Here is a 12,500-nt window from a genome sequence, read left to right on the forward strand (position 1 = left end):
CTTTCTCTTTTCCCCGTCCCTCTCTCTCCCCTACTTCGTCTCTCTCTCCTCCCTCTCTCTTTCTCCCCCTCCACCCTCTCTCTATCTCTTTCTTTCCTGACTTTTCGCCACCTGCAGCAATGTGTGTGTGTGTGTGTGTGTGTGTGTGTTCTCGTTTGTACAACTAATGTGATCGATGGCCCGTAGTACTCGCTAAAGTGTGGTGTACCCAAACTCCAGCTTTGTTGTTGATGAGGGATCTGGCTCTTACATAACCCTGGAGTGTCGTTAATATAACCCTTATTTATGAGACAATAAACGAAAGAGAGGGGGGGGGGGTAGGTCACTAGGTTAGGTTAGGTCCAGTTCTATCCATAATATAATAAAGTTGGACAATACAATACCTTTCACTAATCCATGTTACCCCTTGGATAAAACGATCATTTATAACGTATTACAATCATTTAGCTGAAAATTCCATCTCAGTATTAAAAACTTCAAAATTTTCAACAATTGTAATTACGTAAATGGTCTCTATCCTGCTTCTTGTTTGATTGGGTGAGGAACCTTTGTGTTTTAATTTCACTATCACTATATCAACAGGCTTTCCTCAAATTCTTATACAGAGTAATAGCTATGTACTAACCTTACTCATTCATATCTCCATAATGGCCTAGACAGTGTGATATTTTGAGACCGATGGACACTTTGTTAATATTTGTGCTATTTACTTCATCATAACTCGAGTCATTTTATCTACCCTTGTGGTCTAGGAGCTGTTAGGTCTTGTCTGGTGTAACTTTTGAGATAAATTCACCATGTTCTCTCTCTCAAAGCCTCTTTTGTTTTGATATTCACTTCGTAATTCCAATCTAGCTTTGACATTATCTTAAGCTCGCTTGTACAGTTTTCTCTCAAGTTTAACCTTAATTTTTGTATCTAAAGGTTTTATATCAAGTCTGTTTGTACCTAAGTCACTACCATAGTTGGCAGTGATGTATCTTTGCTCTTTTATAATTTCGTCTTGTTTTCACCATTTGATTTTACTCTAACAGAATCATTTATACTGCCCCCAGAAACTTCCAGTCACACTCGTCAATTCACCTCTCATTGTCAATCACTGTGGAATTTATTTTGAACTGTTAATATTTTCTTTAATACAAAAATTTTCTCTTATTTCCATACCTCATCACATGGCCAAATTTTTCTATTCAGGTACAGTATTTGTCTCAGGATTTTTACATCACACTCTTAGCTCCTATAAGGTCTCTTAGCACACAAACAGTCGATTCTAGTGCTTTTATCTATGCATAATATAGTTGCCTCAGGGAGTAATGTAGTTTATCATGTGGGTTTGATATGTACCTGTTTGCATTAAACTTTACTAACGCCACTGGGGTTAGGTGAGAAATGTAGTCATGTTATTCTGCATTTATCGACGTATGTAACACTTGTTCTAAAAACTATCTTTAGGGAGAGATCTGAAGAATTTCAAAATGAACACCTGTTGTCTTGGCAGGGCTGTCAAAATCCTTAGTACATTGTGTTATAGTCTCACAGAAAATCATATAGTTTTCGGAGTGCGTTACACATCATAACTCTTAACACCCCTCCAATATTGGGATGCCACTTTTGACATTTTATCTCACCAACGCCAGACGATTTTATTCAGCAGAGAGGGGAACCAATACATACTGTATGTAAGAACCAAAAAAATTATAATGTTTATATTTGGCATATTTATTCCCCTGAACAACCATTAGAGGTCCATTAACAACCATTAGTTACCATAATTTATACATCAGAAAGCAAAGGGTACAATTTACACCCCACTTTAGTACAGACTATATTACGTACTTAGATATATTACTGGGAATGTTACATAATTGTCTTAAGCTATTTTCAACCAATTTTTGTCATGAGTAAATATTTGTATAATTATAGTTATTCTAATACTGTACAGTAAATTTACTTTTTTTAATGCATTTGATTTATAAATTTGCCATACATGTTTTGGTGTATATCTCGACAGTACTGTATTAGCGTTACTCCCCTTCCATTTTTGTCTGGGGTGAGTCAAGGGGTATAGGGTATATAAACTTCAAAGTAAAGGAAGAGATTACAGAGAAGTCATAGAAAATAATAGGAAATTCCCAAGACAATTTGTACATTAGACACACTTGTTCATATTTTCGACTAACACTTAACAGAATACAAACTGAATCCTTATCCTTCACATTGATTCCTATCATAAAATTCTCACCAAAATATTAAACAAAACCCCTTTTTTTTTTTTTTACAATATACATACAATGGTGGATTCATACACATCCTCTTGAAAACATTTCAAAACAAGATCATATAAAAGAATTAAAAAACACAAACATATATGACCCAAGAGTAATTTATTCGTCAATACAAAAACTACAATTTTATACACATATTTTAAGTTTGTTTAAACTATATTGCAAGAAATAAAATACACATTTTTTTCACTTTTAAACATATAACTTCAAAAAACAAAAGAACATCAACCCCAACAAAGGCAGGTCCAACCCTGTTCCACTGACATCACTCCTTTGGTATTTACTACTACTATAAGCTCTTTAGCCACCTAGACACACACACTCTTAACTGAACAATGGGTTGATTAATAATGGTGAACCTATTCCGAATACCATTAGTTTGGTAGAGACTATTCCCAGTTAGGACAGGTTAGGTTTGGATAGGATAGGATAGGTTTCGAGATGTACGGATGTATCAATATCGGTGGTGTCAGCCTATTTTTGGAGTACTGGTATCGAAGGAATTTCAGCCGGTTTACCGATACTTTGTTATAATTATACTGTATATATTCCTGGTAAAAACCTGTCACACACAATGGACTGAGTTAAGTGAGTTTCCAGACTATGGGTTAAGAGGAACCTTCTTTAGGTCAAACCCACTCCTAAAATAAAACAATAATATCACGGGATTGTTGGAATATAGTCCCAGCATCTAAGGGTTTTGTTTTATGCTTTTGAAACTGGTAGTGTTAAATGTGCTTTACAAATATTTAAATAAATTAAATTACTGAATACAGTACAGGTATATTTGTTATATACTGTACTGTACTGTACTGTACTTATATTGCATCAAATTAAATGTTATATTGTTATAGTTTGTGTATCATATAAAATAGTGTAACGGTATTCGGTATTAATCAATGTTATTAGAAATGTGCATTTTGGTAGTATCAGCATCGGCCATTTCTAAGTACAGTATCGGTATAGGCCAAAATATTGGTATCCAGTACATCACTAGTTAGGTTAGGTCAGGTTTGGTTTAGGTTAGGTCATATTTAGTTTAGGTTGGGTTAGTGTAGGTTAGGTTAAGTTAGTCTCGGTATAATCCCAGGAGGAGGGGAGGGGGGCCTCAACGGATTTCTGTGTTTCTGCTTCAGCTCAGTTCTTCTCTGACTGCACGATAACGTGTCATCTCATTGGGGAACACGTGAGACAGTTCAACCAGGAGCATCGCCTTAAACCTCTTGTATGAGTCGATCCTTCCATTAACCTGTGACGAAGAAAGACCATCAGTAAAGTCAAATCATATGCCAATTATTGTCTTCAAAGTCAAATACTGACGATGAATCACTTTAACATCCACTGGGAGAATATTAAGTAATGACAATTTTATGCTAATCATTGTTGTACTTTAGAATGTCAAATATAAATTACAGAAACATTAATAATAATTTGAAATGTCAATAAAAAATGTAAACTTGATATTCATTTTACAACACCTGTGGGACACTGCCGTCTTACCTGTTCATTTTTGGTAAGGGCTTTCTCCATGCAGTCCTTAGTGTAAAGCTGAGGGTTCCTTCCTCCGTCGATGTATCTATAAACAAAAACACACCATGATATTAAATGAATGTAGGACGTTTGGGCCAGGGTGGTTCGGACCTATTCTAACCTTCAAGTAATTATTGTCTTACCTAATGAAACACAATTTAGATCCAAAACATATTTTATATCTTTGGAACAGAGCAACTTAGAAAATAAACCTGTCATGCATCTGAAGTCTTTATCGGCTATCCTCAGTCATATTACCTTACTCTTTACTATTGTTGTATACTTGCACTGTCTAGGTACATCAAAAATTGTATAGCTGCTGCACTGACTATGCTAAATGTATGTACAGTCGGGGTGAAAAGTCTTGAACACTTAGCAATATCTGGCATCTACTTCTGAGTTATTCATATATAATTGGGATATACCAATACAGTGGGGTATGCTATAACGAACGGTTTACATAACGAATATTCCTATAACGAACGGTTTTCCCTATGAAATTGAAAATGCTATAACGAACGAAACTCCTACAACGAACAGTATTTTTTATTATTTTTTGTACTAATTTATTATTTTTTATTACAAGTATTAATGATATTCTTTATTTCAGGAGTTTAAATGCACATTTATGCACCTTTTTACAATTTTTACAATTTTATATTATATTTTTCATTGTTAAGTGGTTGTATTTGGGGGCCTAGAACGGATTACCCCTATAACGAACGAATGCTATAATGAACGAGGTTCTAGAACCAATTAGATTCGTTATAGCATATAACTATTTGTCATCATATATTAACCTGAACCACAATATGGGATAAAACTCTCCTTAATACCCTAAAATCTCCATGTACTTACATGCCAAATACTGTCAAGTGTTCAAGACTTTTGACCACGACTGTACCTGCGTTGTCTATATCATACATACGGTAAACTATATACTGCTCTGTCTATATACATGTCAGAACTATATTTAACGGACTATACGGAGAGGAAGGTCTGTTATACCGAGGGTCCGTTAGATGTGAGACCTCCACCTAACGGATTATGTGGAGAGATGAGTCCGATATATGGAGGTTTCACTGTGTTTATTATTATTATTACTACTATTATTATTATTATTATCAACAGTCATTAGTACACTCTTAAGCTGACACACGTGACTTACTCAAACACCTCCAGAGGCACGTGTACGTCCTGGACAGCGGAGCGCAGTTTGTCTATATCTTGCATGTTTGTTATCATGTTCTGTCTGCAAAAAATATATATAATAAGTGAAGGTAACTACAGGTACAGTATACATACAACCAAAGATAATTGATCAAGTAGATATAAAAATAGGATCGGTAAATATGTAAAATTACTGCAGACTTAATGATTAATTACGGCAGATTTAATGATTTAACCTTAATTTTTTTTCAATAAGAAGTTTGTTTTAATGCAATTTAAATTCACCGAATCATAAAAACGAAATAAATTACTAAAATTACTGTGTATTGTATTTAAGTAATAGCTAATAGGACAGATGTAAATACTGTATATAATTTGGTCTCATTCCTGCTTAATATTAAACAATAATCATCAATGGCTTCTGTCTCCTTGCCAATGTCTCCTACTTATAATTTCTCTCTTTTTTGTTCTTTTTTTCCCTTTACTAGGTTTGGATTTTATGCAATGGTAAAATATTTGTTTTGGTCAAATCCAAACTAACCTAACCGAACCGATTCCCCGTATGACCGACACTAAAAATAATACCTACTCAATAAAAATAAATTACATACTGTACTGAACCCGAGGGCCACCATCCTAAAGTTACTAACATTCCCCACACACGTTCACCATTATGGATTGTGTCCTGTCTGTCTATCCAACTGAGTGAGAGATGTACAGAAAGTGGCTGCAGTAATTACATTGGTGAGGCGCTACACACTTCAGCTGGGTTAGGTTAGATTAGGCTAGGCTAAGTTAACTATATTGTATGCTATATGGGGATAAAATTAAGCAATGTAATGTAATCTAGTTAACGTAGGAGAGTTAGGTTAGATAGTTATGTATGCTGAATTAGGTAGACTGGGTTAGGTAGGGTGGTTTAGGTTAGGTTGGGTAGGGTTAGGTAGTTTAAATTAGGTTAGGTTAGGCTATTTCACCTCATCACAATAAATCGTATAAAATTAAAGTATTCGATAATTTTTTTTCAAGTGTTCCTGTGGTTGAAACAAAATGCCCATAAGTAAAGAAAAGAGTACAAAAAATCTGAAAAAATATTACGAAAACCATAGACAAGAAAATATTTATCTTCTACATAAAAATTTCCTCAAATGTAATAAAGTCTTCCAATATTACAAAATGAACCACTTAAAACTTTATTTGACTATTCTCTTAATAAACTTATAATCTTAAAATATTTCCAATTCCACAACTAATAACCCCAAAACAGTAGTCCAAATAGTTAGTATTTAGAAGCTGCCAAAAACTATTTATATATCGAGTCTCATATAGGGCGGAAGAGAAAAAAATGAAAATAATTTATTCTATAGCGTTTCCCTTCCAAATTAATACTAAATTATTAGCTCTATTAGTCAGGAAAACTTAGGTTTTATAAATAATACACACAAATTCTGATTAAATAATAAAACAAACTCCTTTCTTTTTACTTACAACTTCTGGTTAAGTACTTGTTGTCCCTGAGGTTGAAAATCACTAACTAAAATACCAATCTGACGGACATTTTCAATAAAAGTCTCGAGTTGGTTTTCCAGTTGTTCGAGAGACGAGGACATGATGGGTTTTTTTTTCTTCTCTTGTATATTTATTTACCCTGGTTAACACTCTTCTTATTGGTAGTTTTTGCTGAGTTTAATATCCAGGAAGTATGGTAATTATCATGTTTTTTATTATAAGAGCTCTCAATACTACACTCGTCCGTAGCTTTGTTGTGGGACAGATTTTCCAGCAGTATTGCCAGGTCGGGGTGTGATGAGGATTATTTTCCTTCCTAACCTAACCTGACCAAGGCCACCTAGAAGAGGTGGCCTTGGTCAGGTTAAATTTAGAAGAGGTGGCCTAGAAGAGGTGGCCTTGACCTGACCCACATCGGGGCCCGGGGGGATAAAAAAAAAAGATCCAAAATTAAATTCAAAAATGCAATTTTTTTATGCTACTATAGCGTGCGGCCTACAAGATATTTAGGTTAAGTTAGCATAGGTTTGGTAAGGTTAGGTTAGGTTACACAAAACATTTTTGTAGACCAGACGCTATGGTAGCACCAAAAATTTAACTAATGAAGTGAGGAACGATATACTGTACGTATACTGTATGTTAAAAAGTAAGCGAAACAATTGAAACCCTGCAATTGTGTGTAAATGAGGCAGAAAGTTAGATCAACAGCCTGGATCTTGGTACCAGGGTCTACCATTAGACAAGAAATCATGCCTCCAATATCTTCCCAGACGGTAGTACCTCCCTGTCTGATAGTTGCCGACTCCCTGATTTTGATTTGGTTGTGATAAATTCATTACATTAAGCTATTTCTGTTCATTATTTTCTAGACTATTTCATTATCAAATAATTATACGATTATTATATCTTCAGTACGCTTAGATTAATAGATGACTAACAATTCATTGCAATATATCAGTTAATTGCACTATGCATTATTATTATTATTATTATTATTATTATTATTATTATTAGTAGTAGTAGTAGTAGTAGTAGTAGTTGTAGTAGTAGTAGTAGTAGTAGTATTTTTATTATTGCAAGTTTTATTGAGAAGCTTTAAGGTTCTAGCTCGGTGTTGGCAAGACGGTGACAGTTAATAGCAACAAGATTTCAAGTGTCACATTGCATTTAAGAAGTTTCGAGTTCATAAGAAGTCTTTTTACCTCACAATTTTGAAATAACACAGACATGGAGATTGAAATGTTAGACTGGATATTGGAGCACGCCATGAAACATGGCTATGATGATTTATTCTTCAGTAAGTAACGGAATACCGTTAGTTTTAAAATAAGGTTACCTTCCTCAAACGAACCCAAACTCACAAGCCAGTGTCGATGGAAATCCTTCGTAAACAGTGTGAAATAACTTTTTTTAGTGTAGTTAGTCATGATGAGTACATTGGTAGTAATGTCAGTTTGAGGGAAGGTATAATTATTACGTTACAGCTCTTCCTACTGTGCCTGACCCTATTACTCTACCAAGTGGTTTAGAAACTTTACAGCCGACAAGTTATTTGTTTTAATGTTTTTATTCTTACTATATTTTCATCACTGAGTTCTGATATAATAATCATTTTTATGGAAATTGCTTCATTTGGTAAATATTTAGACAGATAGGTGTGGGTAAATATTAAGTAGTTGCCACCACCTAACTGACTTGAAAATGGGTTTTTATGGTGTAAATCATCATGTTAAATACAAATATGACCTTTATTGCCTTCGGAAATGAGCAGTAGTTGAGATATGGAAGGTCAAACAATACAAAAAACTCATAAAACTAAAAAAAACTAACCTACCCTAACCTTAGATATTTAACCAGAAAAATAGATATACAGTATTGACATGGTTGAGTCAATTGAGAGTGGCAATATATCAGTAAGGCACCCCAATGGACTGTGATTTTGTCCTTCACTCAGTGTATGTTTATGAGCCACTTGGACTGGGCGGCTTCTCTCACTTCCACAAAAAAAAAAAAAACGTAAAATTACTCCATATCATAATAATTTTTTTCTGATTAATATGCCGGGGATCCAGAAGGTGGAGCCCCACGGCTAGGAGGTTAGGTAGGTTTCTTTGGTTGGGTTGGTGCAGTGTTCTAACAACGCTTCGGCCGCTTGTTTTTCCTATTAACTAAGGTTAGGTCTGGTTTAATTTTAAAATAACCACTTTTTAACACATTTGCCTAGACTATGACAGTGTGCCCTGCAAAACACACTGAAAATGCAACATCAAGACAGATACTGAGGGTTATGATGTTAGTCTGTTCTCTGTGAACTTTATTGTCCAGCATTACTAGGAAACCTGTAATGTTTGGTAGTGAGGGTCACACATCTGTCCCAGGTCAAGTGGTGAGACAGATGCACATTACTGCTGTAGCCATTACTTTTAGGTCCCAATCTTAGTACATGTACAGTAGTGTATACTGTACTGTACAGTATAGTACTATATTTTTATTTGGCTGAGGACTCATTTGATGTTTTCATTAAATTACTGTATTCATATTGCCTTGTTTATGCTCTCCATATTGGTACTGATACAGAAGTGTACTGGTACAGTATAGTACTTGTGTATGCCAGCTGCACCAGCCCTAATTGTATTTTTCTCAGTATGGTACAAATCATCAAGTAAATGTGTAGTGGTTCACTGAATCGACACAGAAAATATAATTTAATATGCAACTGGTCAACCTAAACCAACTGAATCTATCCAAACCCAACCCAACCTAACCTAACCTAACCTAACCTAACCTAACCTAACCTGTCCTGTCCTGTCCTGTCCTGTCCTGTCCTGTCCTGTCCTAACCCAACCCAAGTGAATCTAACCAAATCCTTCCTGAATAGTAAACTAGATTATTTATTGTCTTTCAGAAATTACATCAGAATTTACTGAGAATGAGATCAGGATTAACTTCCCGAGATTCTGTAAACAGAAGTTATTCCACACTTTTGAGAGTCACGAGCTAGTGTACCCAGATTATCTCGTGTTACTTGAAGATATGATGACATCATTAAAATCTGAGACTATGTGTGAGTTTGAAGAAATTCAGTGCGTGCTCATTGCAATTTTTCTACTGAACAATTTAAAGGTGAGTTGTAAGTAATTAGCCATAACCCAACCTAACCAAAAGGTAACCTAACCTAACCCAGAATTTTTTTGTCACTTTTATTTATTTTTTCCATAATAAAGAAAGTATACTCTCTCTCTCTCACTCTTTATAACTCAGGGAATGTCTGTACAGTGTATGTGTGCATAGATATTACTGTATGTACAGGTACTACTCGACTTACGACCACCCGGGCATACGACTGCTGCAGTCATATAAAATATTTTTTAAATTACAGCTGCTCCCCGACTTACGATGGGGTTAGGGACCGACATCCAGGTCATAAGTCGAAATGGTCGTAAGTCGGAAATGCTTCAATAACACATAGAAAATCGAAAACGGGGGTCTTTTTTTCTTCTCAGCACCACAAAACACTCACTTTTAAGCTTGCCAGCCATTTTAAAGTGAATTACAGATGAAAATTTTGTCTGTGTACTGACTTTGGGACTCAAAAATACGTAATTTGACCAAATTTTGGTACGGCTGAGGCAGGTCGTAAGTGCGGGTGGACGCAAGTCGAGTAGGTCGCAAGTCGGGGAGTTGCTGTATGTATTTTCGAGTCCTGACGTTAGTGATCACGCTGTGTGCTGACAAAATTTTCGTTTGTAATTCCCTTTAAAATGGCTGGCAAAAGTAAAAGTGAGAGTTCTCGTGGTGCTGAGAAGAAAAAGAGAAACCCATTTCAGATTTTCTATGTATTTTACATTTTCGACTTATGACCTGGTCGTTTTTGTGTGTGTGTGTGTGTGTGTGTGTGTGTGTGTGTGTGTGTAAAGAAAGATAATACTGTACCAGTGCTTTACATCTTAACATCGTACTGTACTTTTTCTAGGTTGTGGATGATGGCGAAGAGAGAATGAAGATCGTGTTGGTGGACTGGGAGGCGGTAAAAGAAAACCTCACCTATCAGGTAAGTAAGATAACATTTTGATATATTTTTCTATTCTTTATTTATTTATCTATTTTTTTACTGTGGGATTCCAGGTTATGTCCGTAAACTTCTCGAATCTGGCGGCGTAGTCCTCTATCCTTGGTCAAATTGCCAGACTTTATATCTGCACTGTCTGGGAACATGGCAAACTACTGCTATATACTGTACTGTACCTCCACTGTCCATGTGCACTGTATTCCTGTGTTTATATACATCCTGAACTGTTTACTTGTGTTGGCTATATACATCCTGAACTGTATACTTGTGTTGGCTATATACATGCTGAACTGTATTACTGTGTTTATATACATCCTGAACTGTACTGTGTCTGCATAGTCTATATTGTATACATGCTGAACTGTATACCTGTATAGTCTATACTGTATACATGAACTGTATACTATACATGCCAAACCAATTGTAAATTTGTATGGTGATTTTACTAAATATGTACAGTAGTATCATCAATATTATTATTATTATTAGCACGACCTGAAAAATATCTTGCTCCCTCAAATTGTTGAAGATCAAACAAACAAGAATGAAAAAGGAAATATTAGTGAGGGTTTAAACAAGACAGTGTGACTGCCAAGGCTCTTCTTCAATTTGGTATCAGTTCACGATGAGATCCAGAGTGACCGTGATGGAGGTCTTGGTTGAATCGTTGTGTCGAGTTCAATATTTCCGTTTTCTGAATTAGTCAACGGCATATAGCAGAGGGGACCTTGTGTAGTACTATAAGCCCATTGACACTTATTTTGTACACTTGTGGGAGGCATATGTTGTTTTGCTGGGTTTGGTAGATCACGTCTTTAAGAATACTGTATTGTCACTCGAAAAGCTATCTTTACTTAGGAGGGGGAGGGGAAGAGTCGCTGAATGTCAGAATGAACATTGCGACTCCTGTTGTCTTGGTAGGGTTGTCAAAATACTTCACCCCTTGAGTCATATTTTCTCAACACAATTTTAGAAAGATAGAGAGAGAAATAAATAGATAGGGAGGGAGAGAAAAATTGAGAGACAGACAGATAGATAGATAGAGAGGGGAGGAGAGATAAATAGACAGAAAGAGAGAGATAGAGAAAGATATATATAGGTAGAAAGATAAAGAGAGAGAGACAGGTAGATAGATTGATAGAGAGACAAACATGCACACACACATAATAGTTTACATTCCATCAATTTAGTAACCTCTTCAGGATAACTTTTAAGGGCCAATTAAATGATAACTTCCTCATTGACAACTTCTCCACAGGATGATAACTTCAAGGATTATTACACAAAGAACGTACGAGATATCCACGCGGCTATAGATGCGAGTAGCCAGGAAGACGTTGATCGCCACATGGACAGACTACTAAGAGAGCAACTGCGTAACCTTATGGTCGCTTTGAAAACACCCACAGTATCTTCATATTTAGAAAAGGTGTGGATAGTCCTCGATATGTACTGTACTTGTGTGTATATGTGAGATGAAGGAAGTGTATGTGATAGATACTCAGGGCAACAAGACTTAAGACCACTACAGTACTTATATGACAGCTCATTCACTGCCAACCTTCAAACCTCGGGCCACCTGCAGGCTGTCTTCTCCTTCTCTGTTCTACTCCCGTTTCTTCCTTTTATTATTGTTTTGCTCAGACAAAATCACTTGGTTTTAGTCCATCTAGCTCACATAATCGACCCATGTAGGTGAATAATCTTCGCCGTCAGTGTTTTGCAGTAATTTTCCATGCCTGCGTAGATTAGCCGCGATTACTTGATGGCAGCTCTCCATGCTAGGTATATAAGTCTTGTAGTTTCTCTTGTTAGGTTCTCAACTCTAATGTCATTTCTTACATCCTCTTCTCATGTCATTCTTGGCCTACTCTTGGCTGTCCTCTCCTCCACATTTAGACTCATGCACCTCTTGACCCAATTGGTGTCGTCCATTC

General features: G+C 35.8%; 2 protein-coding genes across 6 annotated transcripts in view; one reads left to right on the forward strand and one right to left on the reverse strand.

Moving 5' to 3' along the window:
- Positions 1 to 2,434: 2,434 nt before the first annotated feature.
- Positions 2,435 to 6,780, reverse strand: LOC121868541 (mediator of RNA polymerase II transcription subunit 10-like). The gene is made up of 4 exons (XM_042369250.1): positions 6,474 to 6,780; positions 4,984 to 5,067; positions 3,786 to 3,861; positions 2,435 to 3,534 (listed from the first exon to the last, which is right to left on the reverse strand). The coding sequence occupies exons 1-4, from the start codon at positions 6,593 to 6,595 to the stop codon at positions 3,418 to 3,420; spliced, it is 399 nt and encodes a 132-aa protein (XP_042225184.1). The 5' UTR covers positions 6,596 to 6,780; the 3' UTR covers positions 2,435 to 3,417.
- Positions 6,781 to 7,623: 843 nt separating this feature from the next.
- The window catches only part of LOC121868542 (clumping factor B-like), an 8,320-nt gene continuing 3,443 nt past the window's right edge, over positions 7,624 to 12,500 (forward strand). For 4 of the 5 annotated variants that reach the window (XM_042369251.1, XM_042369253.1, XM_042369256.1 and 1 more), the window contains exons 1-4: positions 7,624 to 7,791; positions 9,400 to 9,617; positions 10,468 to 10,545; positions 11,822 to 11,992. In XM_042369251.1, the coding sequence (XP_042225185.1) occupies positions 7,722 to 7,791; positions 9,400 to 9,617; positions 10,468 to 10,545; positions 11,822 to 11,992 (537 nt within the window). In that variant the 5' untranslated portion in view covers positions 7,624 to 7,721. The remainder of the gene's footprint in view (positions 7,792 to 9,399; positions 9,618 to 10,467; positions 10,546 to 11,821; positions 11,993 to 12,500) is intronic. The other variant, XM_042369255.1, reaches the window with a different exon arrangement.

The sequence above is a fragment of the Homarus americanus genome, unplaced genomic scaffold (assembly GCF_018991925.1).
Source record: "Homarus americanus isolate GMGI-L3 unplaced genomic scaffold, GMGI_Hamer_2.0 scaffold59495, whole genome shotgun sequence".
Taxonomy (NCBI): Eukaryota; Metazoa; Arthropoda; class Malacostraca; order Decapoda; family Nephropidae; genus Homarus; species Homarus americanus.

Excerpts from the sequence above, each read along its gene's own strand:
- LOC121868541 (XM_042369250.1), bottom strand. The coding sequence starts at position 6,595 with ATGTCCTCGTCTCTCGAACAACTGGAAAACCAACTCGAGACTTTTATT. Across the intron at positions 5,068-6,473 it reads CAAGTACTTAACCAGAAGTT|ACAGAACATGATAACAAACA; the intron begins GTAAGTAAAAAG and ends TATTTTTTGCAG. Across the intron at positions 3,535-3,785 it reads CCCTTACCAAAAATGAACAG|GTTAATGGAAGGATCGACTC; the intron begins GTAAGACGGCAG and ends TCTTCGTCACAG.